Raw genomic sequence first — 19,846 nt, 5'->3', positions numbered from 1 at the left:
AGAGACAGGGTTTCACCATCTTGGCCAGGCTGGTCTTGAACTCCTGACCTCATGATCCACCTGCTGTGGCCTCCCAAAGTGCTGGGATTACAGGTGTGAGCCACCGTGCCCAGCCAAAAACAACTATTTTAATCACTTTCCAGAAATTATATTTTTCCTCCTAAAAGTGAACATGGGTACTCTGAGTGACAGAAAGCTTAATAGTAAATAGGAAGAACATATATGTTAAGACAAAGGCTTCAACAGAAAATTGTGTTGAGTCTTTTAGAAATAAACTACATTGGAATCTTAAGAGTTATTCACTCTACTGTGTTTCACAATGAAGCTGTAATGAAAATGTATCTGAAGCCTGTTTAGATTTAGATTGCCATAAAATTAACAAACATCACCACTGCAGTAAATTAAAGTACCTCATAAGCACAGCCACATTTACAAAGCTAAGCAGACAGACTAGAGCTACAGTTTGAGCAAAATTAAATCCAAGCTGCAAGGCTCAGTTTTATGTATATGTTTTAGAGATGGTATTGTCTTTAAAATCCTGTCTTTTTTCCCTCCAGAAAATTGTTCTTTTATCATATGTCTCTATTACATAGGCTCAGATTTAATGATTCTTGATGATAACCATCTAAAAATTCACTTATAAACACTTTTGAAATATTAGGCATGGGATATATGTTAGGGTAAGGTTCTTGAATATTACTGCCACCCAAAAGGAAACAAAACTATTTTATTTTCTTCTTGTTGATTCTAACACCCAGGAGGAATATGAAAATTTCCAAAGCTTGCGGCAAACTGTCCTGTAATACTTCATCTTGGGTACATTGCCTCGCTTTTTAGCTAAGAGACAAACCTAGTTGCTTCTCTGTCTTCTTGTTGATTAGCTACAGCTTTTGAAAAATGCCTTTACTGTACCTTGCAAATATGTTCTTATGGTTAAAGGACCACTGTTAGAATAGGTGAGTTCCTAGAACTTAAGCCAAGGTTCCTGGGAAGCCTTGTTTTTAAGAAGTACAGGCCTTCTATTGAACTGGTCTTTCTTGGTTCCTCCACCACCCTACCAAAAGGAAATGGACACATTGGTTTTTGCAAATGAAATTTGACTTCAAGATTTCTTCTCAGTTAAAAAGGAAAAGATATATAATGCTCTATGCAGCTCTCCCACTTTGCTTGTACCAGAAGAAATGCTTGTACACAGGCAATTCACTCATAATTTACAGCTGCTATAATAGAGATGACATATTGAAAGCTATCTACTATAATTATATTGAAATACATTTTTTGCTGAAGGCAAAAGTGTTGTCAGGGTCCCAACCCTTCCCAAGCATCTGGGAACCTGCTTTCTGAGTTCACAGACGTCATTTGAACTCACCCCAAATCAGGCAAAAAGCACTAGAACCAAGGAATACACTGAATGTGCTCAGGACCAATCAGGTAGCATTTGACTACCAGAGGACTTACAGATTGCAGGGGGAATGGAGAATGGGTGAAAATGTAAACCACTGTAAAAGCGTGTCCTTGTGCTTTTTGAGATCTCTACATTATATGCTTAGGTTTGCTGGCAAAATAGCTTTTGCTTGTGAAGGATTTTATTTTTATCAAATTAAAAAATGCTGACGTTTTCACATTAGAGATTGTGTAGCCTGTAAACTCCTAATTCCATTTTGCTATTTCTTCTTAATAGTTAAGCAGGATAGACAAAAGAATACTACCTGATTTCATGTTCCAAAGCAAGGATTTGTCATTCATTATTCCAAGGGAAGAGTTTTACTTCCTGTTGACTTTCATGCCTGGCCTTTTCCTTGCCTGGAAGGAGGGTTTGGTTTGTTCCCTTTTTTTCCTTCGAGTTACTAGTTTATTGGCTCTGTGTGCCAGTTGTATTTATGACCACAAGCTTGATTAATATAATGAATTGTTTTATTTAATACATTTGAATACTCTTATTTTTTTCAACTTCTTTGGAAGCAGTTTTTGTACTTATTGAGGCAATGAGAAGGCAGAACTATATTAGATAAAGTGTGGACTTGCTTGCAGAGTAATGACATAAAAATAGTATGAATTTAATAAAATTACCATTTTTATTGTCATCAATAATAACTGTCATTTATTGAGTGTTAATTATGCTCCAGACTCTGTGCAAAGAACTTTAACATACATTATATAATATAATCCTTACAAAACTCTCATGAGATAGGTCCCTAAACCATGTAATTAGTTAAGAAGTATTGAGGTACAACAGCTATTTCATCTTTGTGCCTATTCCTTAGGCATATTGGTCTCATTTTAGTTGGCTTAGAACCTTTAAATGCAGACTTTTAACCCAAAACAAGAAAAATTTGTTGATTTAATAAGCATTCGGTAAATACAAAATCTACCGTATTTGACTAGAGTTACTCGTGAGGCTGGCAAGACATTTGGAAAATAGTTGCAGTGCAAATATGAGGGGCATCTACTTTTTAAAAGAGATTTATTCTTTCTTGTCAAAAGTGGGTTTTAGAATATTATGGTCTGTTTACAGTTAGCTTCTCTTGATGGTTACAGAAAACCAATTCAGTTTTTAGATCTGATCACTGATCATTATAAAACTTCCCCCAAAATCAGTGCTTGCCCACTGTCTATTTTACAGTTTTACTTCCACAATATAAACTTAAAGGCAAAAAAGAGGTTGAGTCTTGAATCCACAATGAAAAAAACCCCACCACAAAATAAGGAAAACACTGAAAACTTTAATTTTGTGTGTAAACCAAATATGTACAGATATTGAGGAGACAGTTTTGCCAGCCAAAAATATCATTAAAGTATTATTGAGAATCCAAATATTTTAAATCCTCAATTATTACTTGGTTTGGATTTTTAAGGAGAAAGGAAAAAAATGGGAAAGACAAAGACTCATAATAAAAACTGATTGAAAATGCTTTTAACAGATGAAATCTTCCATGCCTTATGTTAACTGTTATTGCAGTGTATGTTTTAAACACATAAACAAAAATGCATCCTAGGTAGTTTTCAACAGCTGGATTAAAAGAAAAAAGCTTCTGCCAGTACTTCTAATCAGAAAATTCAAGGCATACTTTTATTTCCCAAATACTGCAATTAACCATAGTATATCTGTATTTATATTATGGACATTAACCAGAAAGCTTGTAACTGACTGTTTTACTTGGAAAACATAAGGCAAGGAAAAATTTCTCCAAATGTCTATTTTAATATATCTTATAGACATGATGTAAGATATGATAAATGTTTGAAATGAGCATTCTATATTATAAATAGCATCAATGTTAATATGTGGTTGGGTGGCCCTTTGAAACAACTGCAATCATTTGATGATTCTTACTGTGTTTATATGTTTAAAAAATGTATGCCTTTTAAGGAGCTAGGTGATGAGGCAGTACTGTTCTCTGCTCTGAACCTGGTACAGATGATGCTGAAATGAGGCTGTAATTTACTTTCAGTGGTATAAAGGAAAAAAATCACTTTGCCTAAAGTGTATGCATCTTTCTTAAGGGTGTACCCAGATTTTAATTATCTAAATGTAAATACTTAACGAATTTTACTTAGAGTAATGAGCTAAAGTGCACACTACATAAATGAGATGTTCTAATTAATCATGTATGAACTACTGGTTTAAAGAAAAGCTATGTGAATTCTGTGAATGTTGGGCTATTGCCAAATTGCTCATCAGCATTTGCATTCATAGATGGCTTCACTTAATAAGTCTTGAGACATTCAGCAAATGTTTTAGCAAATTATGAGTTTTTAGATGCAGAAACTTTTTTGCTTTTAACCCTTTTTTCTCGTATAAATCTTTGGCTGCTCTTTAGAATCCATAGACAAACACTCATTCTGGAGAGGTTAAAACCCAGCCAGACAAAAACTACGAAAGCTAATGTATCAGGTGTCATTCACATAGGAGTCTTGAATTATTTATTAAGATATTTGCCCTGTCATAGATATATGTTACCATAATGAGTGAACTAGGTTTGTTGGAATTAGCAATGTTATGTGTGCACATTAGAAACGCTTCCATACTCTGGCACAGCAGTTCTCAAACTTTTCAGTCTTAGGACTTAGACTCTTAAAAATTATTGGAGACTTCTGTAAAAGCTTTTGGGTTGGTGGCTTATGTCTATCAATATTTATTATAATAGAAATTAAAACTAGAAAAATGTAAAGTATTTACTAATTATTTTATTTATTTTATTTTTTGAGACAGGGTCTTGCTGTGTCGCCCAGGCTGGAGTACAGTGGCGCGAACATGGCTCACTGCAGCCTCGACCTCCTGGGCTCAAGTGATTCTCCTACCTCAGCCTCCTGAGTAGCTGGGACCACAGGTGTGCATCACTGTGCCCAGCTAATTTTTAATAATTTCCTATAGAGATGGGGTCTCACTGTTGCCCAGGCTGGTCTTGTACTTCTGGGCTCAAACAGTCCTCCTGCCTTAGCCTCTTGAAGGGCTAGGATTACAGGTGTAAACCACTGCACCCAGCCTATTTTATTTTATTTTAGAGACAAATTCTCACTCTGTCACTCAGGCTAGAGTACAGTGGTATGATAATAGCTGACTTCAGCCTTGATCTTCTGGGCTCAAGCAATCCTCCTGCCCCAGCCCACCCTAGTATCTGGGACCACAGGTGTGTGCTACCATGCCTGGCTAATTTTTAAATTTGTTTTATAGAGATGAGATCTTGCTGTGTTGCCCAAGCTGGTCTTGAACTCCTGGGCTCAAGCAGTACTCCCACTTTGCCCCAACAAAGTGCTAGAATTATAGGCATGAGCCACCATGGCCAGCCCTAATTAATTTAAAACTATCAACAAGCTATTATATGTTAACCTAAATAACTTTTTTAAAAAACAAAAAACCTTAAAATTTAGTGAGAAGAATGGCCTTGCTTTTTCATTTTTGCACACTCACTATGAGCTTGATAGAAGTCAGCTTGAGTCTCATATCTGCTTCTACAGTCAACTGTTGTCATATGGTTGAAATATATGAAGAGCATTTGACCTCACACAGATATGTCATTGCAAAAGAGATGTTAATAGCCTTTTCAGATAATTGTGAATACTCTTTTTTGATATTACACCCCAAAACTTGACAAGTTATAGTTTTGTAAAAGTATGTTGCAATGAGAAACCTGAAACCATGTCAGTTAACTTTTTGTACTCTGTTTCTTTAAGATCACTGTCTGGTTTTCACTTTGAATGTCTCTTGTACCTATGCATGCTTTTGTGACATCATGCGTTGATCATTTGGAAAGTACAGGTTTACTGAATTATGCATATCTTCCAAATTTTGACACATTTCATTATATAATATCAAAATATCATATTTATGAATATCAACTCTGAACTCATCAGAAAGTCTACTGGGAAACTGTTAAGCTTACAGTGGTGGATGCAAGTTTTTCAAAATTCTGATTTTCACTTGAAAACTCAAATTTTTTAATTGGCATAATTCTCTCAGCTGTTTTCCTTGACATGGAAGGCTCACTTGTTTCATTTTTGAGAGAACATCTGCCAAATACCCAACTCCATATAATCATAATTTTTCATACTTGTTTCCAAGTAAAAATGGTGTTCCATGAAAAAATTGACTTCTGCTCATTACTTAACCATAAAAGTGCTCTTTCTCAAGACAGTCCTCCTTCAGTGTGCAATACAAGAGCTTTTTTTGTGTGCTTCCCATTTGACACACACAATATTACAGACATACTCAAAGGTTTATAGGTAGTAAGATGAATAATTTATATTGCTTCATCAAGGACATTCCTAAGTCAAATGGGCTTTTATTGTGTTTGTGTGAATGTATGGTGGTGAAAAAATTTTAAATGTATCAAAGATTACCTAGCATAGCATTTCCCAAAGATTTTTTCCTAGCACTTTGGTCCACAAGATACCATAGAGCTGTGCTGCTGAATATAGCAACCAGTAGCCACAAGTAGCTAATGAGCACTTGAAGTCTGACTAGTCTGAATTGAGATGTGCTGTCAATGTAAAATACACACTAGATTTCAAAGAGTACAAAAAAAGAATGAAATACCTCATTAACAGTTTTCTCCCTTCCCCTCCCCTCCCCTCCCCTCCCCTCCCCTCCCCTCCCCTCCCCTCCCTTCCCCTCCCTTCCCCCTCCCTTCCCCTCCCTTCCCTTCCCTTCCCTTCTTTCTTTTCTTTCTTTTCTTTCTCTCACTCTGCCACCCAGGCTGGATGCAGTGGCACAATCTCAGCTCTCTATAGCCTCTGCCTCCTAGGCTCAAGTGATCTTCCTACCTCAGCCTCCCAAGTAGCTGGGACCATAGGCATGCCACCATGTCCAGCTAAGTTTTTATATTTTTGTTGGAGACAGGATTTTGCCATGTTGCCCAGGCCAGGTTATTTTTTATATATTGGGTTAAATGAAATATATTGTTAATTAATTTCACCTAATTCTTTGTATTTTATTTTTTTAATATGGCTACTGAGAATTTAAAAATTTAATATGTGTCTCATAATATATTTCTATTGGACAGTATTACTCTAGAGAGAAATTTTTTGGCCACATTTATTTGGGAAAAAGTTGGATATACTGTTTCTCCTTGAAGATTTATTACAAATATTGGGATAGAAATACTGAAGAGTCTTATCCACAAACATTTTTTAAGATTTTGGTTAACCCAGCATATCCCAAACATACCATATTGTTGGACCATTAGTTAACATTCTATGAAACTAGCTGTAGAACTGTAGAATTTGTTAATCCCAGTTTGGGAATAGTTCTAGTTCAATTATTGTTGTTTTACTCATGAGAATACTGAAGGGTAGAGTTGGCCACATTATATAACTTGGAAATTATATAAACATCTCCTTAGGGAAAGTTCAAGAAAAAGCTATATATATATATATATATATATATATATATATATATATATATTTACTGGTAGGGTGACCACTTGTTTCTAATTTGGCATAAAATTGTTTAAATTGATAATATAGGCCGGGCATGGTGGCTCATGCCTGTAATCCCAGCACTTTGGGAGGCTGAGGCAGGCGGATCACTTGAGGTCAGGAGTTTGAGACCAGCCTGGCCAACATGGTAAAAGCTTGTCTCTACCAAAAATACAAAAATTAGCTGGGCGCAGTGGCTCACACCTGTAACCCCAGCACTTTGGGAGGCCGAGGTGGGCAGATCACGAGGTCAGGAGATCGAGACCATCCTGGCTAAAACAGTGAAGCCCTGTCTCTACTAAAAATACAAAAAATTAGCCGGGCGTGGTGGCGGGCACCTGTGGTCCCAGCTACTCAGGAGGCTGAGGCAGGAGAATGGTGTGAACCCAAGAGGCGGAGCTTGCAGTAAGCCAAGATCGCGCCCCTGCACTCCAGCCTGGGCGACAGAGCAAGGCTCCATCTCAAAAAAAAAAAAAAAAAATTAGCTGGGCACAGTGGCATACGCCTGTAATCCCAGCTACTCGGAAGGCTGAGGCATGGGAATCACTCAAACTTGGAAAGCAGAGGTTGCAGTGAACCAAGATTGTGCCACTGCACTCCAGCCTGGGCAGCAGAATGAAACTGTCTCAAAATAAATATATAGGCCATGTACTGTTTATTACAGGCTCACGCCTATAATCCCAGTACTGTGGGAGGCTGAGGCAGGTAAATCGCTTGAGGTCAGGAGTTCGAGACCAACCTGACCAACATGGTGAAACCCCATCTCTACTAAAAATACAAAAAAAAATTACCCGGGCATGGTGACACACGCCTGTAATCCCAGCTACTTGGGAGGCTGAGGCAGGAGAATAGCTTGAACTTGGGAGGCAGAGATTGCAGTGAGCCAAGATCGTGCCATTGCATTACAGCCTGGACAACAAGAGCTAAACTCCATCTCAAAAAATAATAATAAAATAAATTGATAATATAGTGGCGAAGATCTTAAATTTATTTTTTTAAATCTTGGTTTCTGCCTTCAACTTCTGGTTTTAGTCTACAATATTGCTTAATGTTTTACTATGTCATATCCTAGGATAATGATTACTAACCTTTTAAAATTATAGACTGAGAATCTGAAAAGAAAACAAAAACTTCACAGATTCATCAGAATTATTAATATTCACACAACTTGTATAGGATTTCAGGAGGTCATTGACCTTCTAAACCTATCCATTGACTGCAGATTAAGAATTCTTCTCTTATGGTTCAGGGATAATGAATTTATGGCTATTAACCAACATAACTCTCACTCTTGAATTGTAGTATTAAAAAGCCCACCAATTTGTAGATGTTTATTAGATATGTATATTGCATAATTCTACACTCTGAAGAATCCTGTATCATATAGTGTCACCACTCGCAAGGAATGTAATATTTCCTACGGCTTAAAACATTTTTGAAAAAACTTTACATAGTAAGACTCATTTTACCTTATCTTAGAAATATTTATGGAAAGCTCTGTAAAAGCGTAGAGTAAGTGAAATACACAGTGTACAGGAAAGGTTAGTCCTCCAATGAGCAGTTAGAAAAACCATCGTGTGCTATATGTAAGCAGTGTTCAGGATACCTGTAGGGAAGTGGACATTATCATAACTTCCAAACACGTCTTGCATTAATCAGTGATTGTTCTGTCTGCTCACTCTATCAGGGACACCCGTGCAGTAAGATGCAGAATTTCCCATCCTGCTTTTTTAAGAAAAATGCCAGAAGAGACTTTTCTTCTTCAGGAGTATAAACTGATGCTTTATTTACCAGGGCAGTACCGGATTTCAGTGTAGGCCCAGTTATACAGATTTATAAATCAAAGAGAATATAGATGAAGTTGGATACAGTGGCACACACCTGTAATCCTAGCAGCTCAGGAGGCTGAGGTGGGAGGATCTCTTTAGGCCAAGAGTTTGAGACAAGTCTGAGCAACATAGCAAGACCCTGACTCTAAAAAATGATTTAAAAATTAGCTGGGGGCCAGGCGCGAGGGCTCACGCCTGTAATCCTAGCACTTTGGGAAGCCGAGGCGAGCAGATTGTCAGAGCTCAGGAGTTTGAGATCAGCCTGGGCAGCATGGTGAAACCCCATCTCGACTAAAAGAAATTAGCTGGGTGTGGTGATGTGCACCTGTAGTGCCAGCTACTTGAGAGGCTGAGGCAGGAGAATTGCTTGAACTTGGGAGGCGGAGGTTGCAGTGAGCCGAGATTGTACCACTGCACTCCAGCACTCCAGCCTGGGTAACAGAGTGAGACTCCGTCTCTACAAAAAATAAATAAATAAATAATTAGCTGGGTATGGTGGCACATGCCTATCATCACAGCTACTTGGGATGCTGAGATGGGAGGATTGCTTGAGCCCAGGAGCTTGAGGCTGCAATGAACTATGATCATACCACTGCACTCCAGCCTAGGTGACAGAGTGAGACTCTGAATTTTAGGGGAAATGTGTGTGTGTGTGTGTGTGTGTGTGTGTGTGTGTATGTGTGTGTGTGTGTGTACTGAAAGAGACAATGTCTGAGGATTGTTAACTAAAAAGTTTGAGACCCAAATCTGATCCTTATTTTCTGTTGGACATCTCTTGAAGAGTTGAGCTGCTATACAGAGATGGCTTATATCCACTAAAGGCCTGCACTACAGCTAAATTGTAATAGGTCGTTGGAATGCTTGGCATGCAAGGCCCTTTATGTGCTAATTCAAGCCTGAATCCTTCTTGCCTCTTTACATATTATCTGTATTCCTACTTGCCATATTCTGAACTTGCAACATACTGTTAATTTCTAGTGCCTGGAATTCCTCCTGACTTCCATCTTTATCTACCTTTCAAAGATGCTACCTATTCTTTAAAGCGCAATCCATGAAGCCTACAGATGAGAATATTCCTTCCTTGGAACTTATTAATATCTTCCTGTTAGTCTTTGCACTGAATTAGTTTTTTATATATTTTTTCTCACCAAAGGCCAGGCCTGCATCTTACTCATTTCTATGTTCCTTACAGCACTGGCAAGAGTTTGAACTTTGTAGTTGTTCAGTAAGCATTTGTTGACTAAATGTAAAACCCCAGAGAAAATAGGTGGTACTTAGTATTAACAATTAACATATATTTTTATTTGTATATGGGAATTGGTAGGGAGCATCCTCGAATGGGAAAACATAATTTTGGAACTAGACAGGGGTGGGTGGGAAGAGCAGCTGAATGCTATCTCCCTTGCACATCTGACCATGCACGGTTTCAGAATTCTTGCTGCTTTAACTACTATTACTACCATTTTGAAAGTGTCTTAGTTTTCGTTTTACCCTACACACTGTATAATGCTATTGGTGATTGCAAATGAGGTGTAAATTCAGATGTTAATCTCTTTATGTGATAATATAAAATATCAGTTTCCAAAGGAGTGATTTTTTTTTTCCCATTACAGGCATGTAATGAATTTACTACACATGTGATGAACCTTCTCCGAGAACAGAGTAGAACACGTCCCATTTCTCCAAAAGAGATTGAAAGAATGGTGGGCATCATCCATCGAAAATTTAGTTCCATTCAAATGCAACTCAAACAAAGCACTTGTGAAGCAGTTATGATTTTAAGATCAAGGTTCCTCGATGCCAGGTATGTGAAGCCATAAATCTATTGCATGGCTTTCCCCCGTCTTTCACTCCTTGTATATTCTTTTCTGTAAAACTGACCCATTGGTCTTAAATTCTTTTGGCCATATGAGCTCTTTTGTGCAATGGACAGGTAATTCAACTCATGGTGCCTGTGCTGTCAAGCTTTCCTGTCTGGGAATGGTAGTGTAGTGTGGGTTAGTTGCCAGTTTAGTGACTCAGGAAATGAATAGGATTGGCGTCTCTGCTGATGGCTTTAGGAATATGTAGCCTTTCCATTCTGATGCTAAAAAGTGTTTTTAAGGATAGTTTTCTGCATATAACTATTTTAACAAGGGGTATTTTCTAAGAGTTTCTTAATGTTACACTGCTTGTGCATATTATCGGAAAATACTTGGAGATATTGATACTCCTAAGAAGGAAGAGGCATTTCAGTTAATAGCAGTTACCACAAAGCTCCAGAGTCTGTATATCCAAATCAAGAAAGAAAGCCTATCATTTTTCCTGTAAGGATGAAAATTTCCCTTTATCCGAAGCTTTCCCCAAGTTTCACAGGAGTTAGGTAATATATTGTATATGGTAATAAATTGTATGTGGTGACCTACTGAGTGACAGAACAGAAGAATTGTCAACGTCCTAGTGTACGCTGCCTCTGTAGGGATGCCTCTCGGGGCATTGCCAAAGCTTATGATCAATCTGCAGCTTTGGAAAGGAGTTTCTGTTTTGTTTTTCTTTCTTCTCCCATGGAATCTGACAGAGGTGATAATTATCATCCAAATCTCACAATATTAAAGGAAATGACTAAGATAGCTTCTCAACTGGAAAACAAAGTGTGTGGAGCATTTTCAGCGTTTTTCATGTTAGCTCTTTCTTTCCGTCTCAGTTCCTGTCCATCCTTTTGTACGTGAACTAGCACAGTACCTACTAGTCTCCCTGTCTCCAGTCCTACTGCCCTCCAGCCCATCCTCCATATCCCTTGTTTGTTTCTATAACATCACTGTGCTACTCTGATTGCTTTGCTTAAAAACTACGGTAGTTTTCCAATGCTGGATATATGCATACTTCACATATACACTCCTTATCCTGACATTTAAGGCCCGTCCCTGTCTGCATTGCTTCTTTGTTGTTGTGAAGATTTTATTATTCTTTTTTCTATTTAAAAAATGCCAAGCTCACTATGGAAAGTTTGGAAAATATATGGAATAAAAGGATAAGGATAAAAGTTAACCTCATTTTTATTACCTAAAGAAAAAAAAATCACTATAAATGTTTTATTCTCTCTCTTTTTGTTTGGGGGCTTTTTAAAAGAAATATTTCTGTGATGGGTCAATTTACACAGTCTGGTCTGCTTTTTAAAAAATTTACCATGAATACGTAAACATTTCCATGTAGCATAAGCTCTAATTATAAATAGCATTTTAACAATTGAAGTTACCAAATGTATATAAAATAAATAATGTCCTTAGCATTCTCTTATTTTTGAGCATTTAATTTGTCTCCATTAATTATTCTTTTTCTTTTCTTTTCTTTGTTTTTTATTTTTGAGAGAAGGTCTCATTCTGTCACCCAGGCTGGAGTGCAGTAAATGATGTTCTCATGGCTCACTGCAGCCTCGACTTCCCAGGCTCAAGTGATCTTCCTGCCTCTGCCTCCCGAGTAGCTGGGAGGCATGTGTCACCATGCTTGGATAATTTTTGTATTTTTTGTAGAGATGATGTTTCACCATGTTCCCCAGGCTGGTCTTGAACTCCTGAGCTCAAGCTGTCCTGCCTCCCAAAGTGCTGGGATTACAGGCAGGAGCCACCATGCCCAACCAACTATTAATTTTCATATAATTTCTTCCTTTCTTCCTTCCACAAATATTTATTGATACTGAGGATATATTGGTAAACAAGACAGGTTAACATACTTGCCCCAATTGAGCTTATATTCTACTTAAGGAAACAGACAGTAAACAAGTGAACAAATATGCCATAACACTGTATTTAATAATGTAATGAAATGTACTAGGTTGGTAGTGGTATGCAGAAAAATAAAGCAAGTCAAGGAGAGAGAAAATGTAGAGGGTACTATTTTAGATAGATTTTTATTGAAACTAACATTTTAATGAAAATCTTCATGGATTAAACCTTTTTGGTCTTTAGGATTATTTCCTAAGGATCAATTCTTAGAAATGGAATTATTAGATCAGAGTTTGAACATTTTCAGTGTTCTTATTTATATATCACTAAATTGTTCTTTCCTGTATTTCTTCCAAAAATGAAATGCTTCATGGAATTATGTTTCTACTGCTTAGAATTCGTTCTTTTCCTAAGTCTAACCACTTACTTCCCTGGCTCCCACAACAAACCGTCTCTCTAAGCTGGTTACCAGTAATGAGTCATCATCTGTGAGGGTATCTGGAATGGAGCCCGGAATGGAACCAGTGCTTGTACTTGTTGGATCTAGTGAGATTTTGCTCATCGTTCCAGGTCTCGTCTAAATGCTCGCTTTTCTGAAAATCCACCTTAATCACCCCACTGAACTAGCCCTTCCTTCCCTTGAACACTTATACTATGTTTATACAACTATTCAGACCGAACTTCCTGTAGACTCCCTTTTCTTGTAGTTTTTCATGAACATTTCTTCTCTCCCTTAGTAAGCCACAGTGTCATTGAAAGCAACAGCCAAGACTTACACATTTGCATTCCCCACAATTCTAGCAAATGACTTATATGTTAGAGGCTATCAAAAATAATTTATTGACTGGCCAGATGAATGAATAATTCCACTTAATACTTTGTAACAGCTCAAATCAGGGTTAAAGAGGTAGTATCAGAAGACAAAAAACATTTTAAAATTACTTGTCAAATTTGAACATTTTATTAAAAAGCCTAATGTAACAAAGATAGTAAAACATATGTCTGATAGAAAGGAATATTTTCTAACATAATTGCTCTCCTTATTTCTGCTGATGCTTTCCCATTCTTGTCAACATGCATGCTTATTTTTTAAATAACTGCATTCATAATGTATACACCTAAATAATTTATTTTTCTTCCATGAAGAGAAAGTATATTAACAGCCTAGAGTGAGCAGAGCCAGAATGAGAGAGTGGCAGAGCTTGGAGCAGAGTCTCTTCTCCCGCAGAGATTGCTGTTAGTAATGTTGTGATGCTGGTGGGACACAGGCCTGGACTGATGTGCCACTGCACACTGGCCTGAGGCATAGCCATTTAGAGTATGGTGAACCCTGGGGGAGTGAAACTGAGGGGAAATGCTTAATGGGCATTTTCTACAGGATGTTTTCTAAAAAATAAATAACGTGTAAGACCAAGTTCTCTCCTGTGCCTTCGAGTGAATGCAAATACTGAGCTTTGGTTCCATCTATTCTTGTAGTGCCTCCCAGCAAGCCCTCTGCACTGAGAAGGCAAGGGGCTCTGCTCTAGGCAAACATGCTCAGTCAGATATATGATTCCCTCGCTCACTCTGACTTCCCATGCTCATGTTTTCTTCATAATTGGAGAAGACGAAGCATGCACCAATGCAAAACATTTAAGAATAAATTTGTGTGGGTCTGTCTTCTCTTCTAGTAGAAGTGCTGTAGTTTGGACACAGCCAGAATGTCCAGTGAGCTATTCTGTTTGTTCTCTGAGGTGTTTTGATGTTTGTTAAAAACCACCCCTGGGCAAAAGTGATGTGAGCCAAACTTCTCTTTGCTTTCCTAGACATACTTCTTTTTGATCCTCCTTTCACACGTCCCTATTTCCCAAAGAGATGCACTTGTGTCATCTATTCCCATCTACCCTGGGCCCTGCTCCTGGGCTCCATGTTTTATACTAGGAGTCACAGACTCACATGCTTACATATAGTGGAATTGAGTAGAGTGACTGGATCAGGGATACAGGGAGGGACAAGGAGGGTTAGAGCAGGCAGGTGCATATCTAAGGGGACACTATTACTCAGCTTTAGCCTAGAGCTGCCTTCTAAGAATGTGGGCCCAGTATGGCTGGTATCCCAATTTTTCATAAGAAGTCAGAAACCTAGATTTTTATGAGCAAGTAATTACTGTGTGGTCTCAACAAATAATGTCTATGGGTCAGATAATGCCTGTAAATTTGGCATTTTCAGTATCTAGTCTAGACTTTACCCATGCACCTACTCATCAGAGTGTACCTCTTCAACGTGCTCTCACCTTGGGACCTTGTCTTTCTCTTCAAGCAACACATGACTCCTGCAAAAATGCTAACTGGCCTCCTTTTTGGTGTATTTGTCCTCGTTCCCTTCCTTCCCTGTCTTCCCTTACCACCTTCCCATCCAGTTCATCATCAAATCCTGTTGACTGTAATCCCCAAATAGATCTTGAATCTCATCTTCATCTCCCAGAAAACAATAGTTTAACCCTCCTAAAAATTATTGAAATTAAGAAATTTCAGGACTAAAACCTGAGTTGTTTTGATCAGACCTAGATTTCTTGCTCCCTTGACTCTCCCTTAATGTTGAAATGTAGATGACATACTTAACCTGCCATATGAGTGACATCATTTTGACTAGAAGAATCTCATACAGTGCATACCTTTACAACAGCCTACTGACTTTGTCTTTTCTGACTGTGGGATATCACAGTTGAGAAGAATTAAGATTATTTGGAAGAGAGTATTAAGAAAATTATCTGGGGAAGGTATTTTCTAGTTACTGGGGTACTTAATTGAAAGTGAATTCTGACAAATAATAATTTTCAGGCTGGAATTCTTTAAAATCTTAATAACAAAACCCAAACAGAAATGACATTTTTGCTACTTGAAATATATTGTTAATAAATGCTTGATCTTTTGAAATTCTGTTGCCCCCTTCCCAACAAAAACAAAAGAAAAATTTTTGTTCTCTCCTCTTTGCCTAGTGAAGAAAATCATACCCCAGTCCAGTCAGTTGCTTAAGCAGAAAAACCTAGAAATCCTTCCCGATGTATTTTTTTTTCCCCTAAACTTCCTTCTCTATCTACCTCACTCACTCCTCCCATTCAATACATCATCAGGTCCTATTGCTTTTACCTTTCAAGTAGATCTTGAATCTTATTTTCATTGCTCTCACCTTGTGCCAAGTTACTATCATCTTCATTTTGACCAGTGCAGTCATCTCCTAAAATGGGCTTTGTAGTTCTTTTCATGCCCTCCTCCAACTATTCTCAGCAATCAGAATGATCTTTTAAAAACATGAAACTTAAAACCTTTAATAGTTTCCTATTGCACTCAGCATAAAATCCAAAAATTTTTATAGAGTCCACTGAGCTTCTATAATCTGCCCCCTGCCCATCCTTCCAGACACATCTCACACATTCCCTTTTACAGTGCTCCAACCTGCTCTAACCCTTTAGACAAGATATTTCTGTTTCAGAACTCTTCCTCTGCCCAGTCCTCTTCCCTGTAAGCTCTCTGATAGACCTTGTTTGTTCTCACTGGATCTTCATTGAATACCTAAAATATTAGGTCCTCGAAGAATGAAGCACAATTAATTGTGTTTCATAGTCTGGTATTTTTCTCAGTGATCCTACATCTTAAAATGAGTTGGATAATGCTTTGGAGGATGTCTAGAACATAACTTACAATATTATAGAAATAAATTAGAACTTAAGGATGTTTAAAAAGAGAAATCTACTTTTTTGGTATCATCCTAATTAACCTATCCCTCTTAGGTTAATGTTGATTGTAACTGCAATTCTTTTTTTTTTCACTCTTATCATAGACGGAAAAGGCGTAACTTCAGTAAACAGGCCACAGAAATCTTGAATGAATATTTTTACTCACACCTCAGCAACCCCTACCCCAGTGAAGAAGCCAAAGAGGAGCTGGCCAAGAAATGCAGCATCACAGTGTCACAGGTGAGAAAGGACCCATGGGTCTGTCTTGTTCCCTGTGGATACAGGAACCCCATTCCTCCCTCAGGGCGTTATAATCAAATTTCATATCCAAATGTTCTATCATCAAAAAAGATACAAAGAAAATGTAGATATTTCTACAGTTTTAGGCAAGATTTTAAACCTTTGATAATTTTTTTTTTTTTTTTTTTTTTTTTGAGACAGAGTCTCTCTCTGTCGCCCAGGCTGGAGTGCAGTGGCTGGATCTTGGCTCACAGCAAGCTCCGCCTCCCGGGTTCACGCCATTCTTCTGCCTCAGCCTCTGGAGTACCTGGGACTATAGGGCCCGCCACCTCGCCCGGCTAGTTTTTTTTGTATTTTTTTAGTAGAGACGGGGTTTCACCAGGTTAGCCAGGATGGTCTCGATCTCCTGACCTCGTGATCCGCCCGTCTTGGCCTCCTAAAGTGCTGGGATTACAGGCTTGATCCACTGCGCCCGCCCAACCTTTGATAATTTTTAAAAACCCTAAGTGGCAAGGAATCAAGACCACCACCACCCCCATTCCCCAGTGTAAATCTTCTCTAGAGAGGACATAAACATGCCATGGGGAGAGACGCAGTTTACACTTAAGTGACTCTCCAGTAAATGGCATGTATTCCTGATTTCGCTGATTTAGATGACTGACCTAAACTTCTACCAGCAAGAAACCAATTTGTTTTGTTGCTGAAAGGAAATTTAATATAACTCTTTGGTGAAAGCTTTGAGGAATTCACCAGGCCCTTTCTTGGTAACATACTACAATGTTGGAGTCCCAGGGATTTCTTTGCTTCCTTGTTATCCATTAAACACGAGAATTAAATTCATGCTTTCAGGGTTTTTGGTTTTGGGGTTTTAAAAAAAAGTTTATTTGTAATAATTTCTGACCCTGAAGTTAGTTGTCATATTCTAACAAAAATACATTCAGTTTTAGTCAAATAGACTGGTATTTGGACTGAGGATTGGAAACAAATAAATTAGCAAACACCTGTACCTCTTTAGAACATAAATATATCCTATTAGCATTACCTCTAAAATACAAATTTATTTAAATGTTCATATTATTGTTAATAGATGACATTTGAAGAGCATTTCTTTATAGCATGCAAAAGCAGCAGTTTACCAACCAGTTTTTGTAGTGAAACTTAAGGAAAAGCTGACCCTTGTCAAAAATTTCAGTGTTCACTAGGGGTCACATGAAACCATTTTTATAAGTAGTTTCTAAATAAATACTCGTGCTGTAGATAAAGTTCAAGATCCCCTTCAAGTTCCAATGAGGGTCTCATGTCAGTGTATGAAGTCATTGTTATTTAAGGGAATAGGGCCTGGGTGTAAGATGATTTCCAGCTCCTCTTTTGGCATTATTTTCTGTAGAAACTCAAGAACAAGCTTTGATTCATAACTAAGATTTCATTCAAGGTTTATTGTCATTTCTCTTATGAAATGGTATATCTTGATTTCTTTGTACGCAGTTAGAAATGGAATATAACTGATTTGGATTACCAGCTTACATAGACATATATTATATAAAACATTACAAACTGGGTTACTTACTTCCATATGAAATATGGAGGAATAGTATGATATGGTGGGTTAGCTGGAGAAGACAAAATTAAAAGAAGAATCGTTTCAAGTAGGGTTTTATGGTGAGTGCCTTTTCCCTGAACATTAATGAAAGGATTAGGTTCATGCCAAACACCAGATGATGATGCCACATCTGGTTTTCCTGTTCTCACAACCACTCTCTGACTTAGAATTTGAATGTTTGTGGATGAATTTAAGGTATTTTCTTGCTTCCACTCTTTTTTTAAAAACACTTCTATAATATCTGCACCATTAGAGAATAACACAGATTAATATCATCTATTTCAAAAACAATGAAATCTGGAGTTTTCATTAGCTGTAGTACTTCACACTTTGTGTGTAGTGTAGAGTGTGCTCAGTACACACTTGTGGAATAAGTGATAAAAAGGTTTCCTTCTGGCTATTCTGAACTAGGGAGTTTTAACTTCTAAAATAGGCTAGGAACCCATTTACCAGTGTGTGTTTTTTAAAATAGTTAATTACTAAATTTATTTCACTTGTTTTCTATGGAAAAATAGCTTTATTATGTTTTGATTTTTTTTTTAAGCAATTGCTGAGAAAAAGGTACAGAGGTAGAAATAATATAGATATAGCTCTATTACTTTGTCTAAAAAGCAAACTTTCTGACCTTGTTTCTTCCAGGTCAGCCTTTCAAACACAGAATTTCAGAAATAAGTTATGCTTATAAATTTTATGCTTATAAATTAATGGCCTTTTGTTTAAGTTTTTAAAAAGTGAAAGCAAAGGATTTCTGTTCCAGGCCTGACAGGTCAACTGCTTTTTCTTTTTCTTTTTTTAAGACAGGGTCTCACTCTGTCGCACAGGCTGCAGTGCAGGGTATGTTTGAACTGTAACTTTGAACTCCTGGGCTCAAGCAATCCTCCTGCCTCAGCCTCCTGATTGCTAGGACTACAGGCATGCCACCACACCCAGCTAATTTTTTAATTTTTTTGTACAGACAGGGTTTCACCCTGTTGTCCAAGCTGGTCTTGAACTCCTGGCCTCAAGTGATCCTCCAGCCTCAGCCTCCCAAAGTGCTGGGATTACAAGCATGAACCACTGCACCTGGCTAACTACTTTCAAAAGAGAAAAAAATATTGTTTAAAATGTAAATCATACTGAAATACAATGAAATTTAGAATCCAGAAATTGTTCATAGAGAAAACTAACTTCAAAAATATTGAAACCCCCTGAAAACAGGCAACTGGAATAATACTATTTTTACTAGATGTAGAATATATGAAACTGTGATTTATTATTTACTGCAACTGCTTATAATAATAGGGAAACTTCAGAAGAAATGTAAGGCAATATCTTTAGTGCTGTGAGGGCAGGCTAGAATTTCTTAAACAGGACATAAAATGTGTAAGGAACAAAAGAAAAGATTGATAGATTCAGTGGTAGAACTTTTGTTTATCAAAGTACTTAATAAAGACTGAAAACATCAACATGATACAACCATTGAGTAAAGATTGGATCAGATATAATTATCAATAGATATTATATCTAGAGGAAAATTTAGATGAAGAACAAGTTGCAAGAGATTTTTAAAAAGTAATAATAAAGTGGAGAAATGGAACAAAAACTTGACCAAGTGATCAGAATCAACATCACCAAGGAGGAGCAGACAGACATTAGGTGTAGTATTTCATCCAAGAACATAACCTGAATCTAATCACAAGACAACACCAGACAAATCCCAAATGAGGAATGTTCTATTGAGGACAGAAGCGGGGAGGGAGCATTATTCTTTAAAAACATCCAAGAAAGGCCATGGAAATGTTCTAGATTAAAATAAGCTAAAGAGATATGACAAGTAATTTCAATACTTTACCCTAGATTGGAT

General features: G+C 37.4%; 1 protein-coding gene across 2 annotated transcripts in view; it reads left to right on the top strand.

The window, feature by feature from the left end:
- PBX3 (PBX homeobox 3) overlaps positions 1-19,846 on the top strand; it is a 226,731-nt gene that overhangs the window by 177,672 nt on the left and 29,213 nt on the right. For both annotated transcript variants that reach the window (XM_015116821.3, XM_015116823.3), the window contains exons 4-5: positions 10,361-10,551; positions 16,268-16,403. In XM_015116821.3, the coding sequence (XP_014972307.1) occupies positions 10,361-10,551; positions 16,268-16,403 (327 nt within the window). The remainder of the gene's footprint in view (positions 1-10,360; positions 10,552-16,267; positions 16,404-19,846) is intronic.

This window comes from Macaca mulatta, chromosome 15, assembly GCF_049350105.2.
Source record: "Macaca mulatta isolate MMU2019108-1 chromosome 15, T2T-MMU8v2.0, whole genome shotgun sequence".
NCBI classification, from domain to species: domain Eukaryota; kingdom Metazoa; phylum Chordata; class Mammalia; order Primates; family Cercopithecidae; genus Macaca; species Macaca mulatta.
The sequence above is the reverse complement of the archived record's forward strand: the minus strand, read 5'-3'. Positions and strand labels throughout refer to the sequence as shown.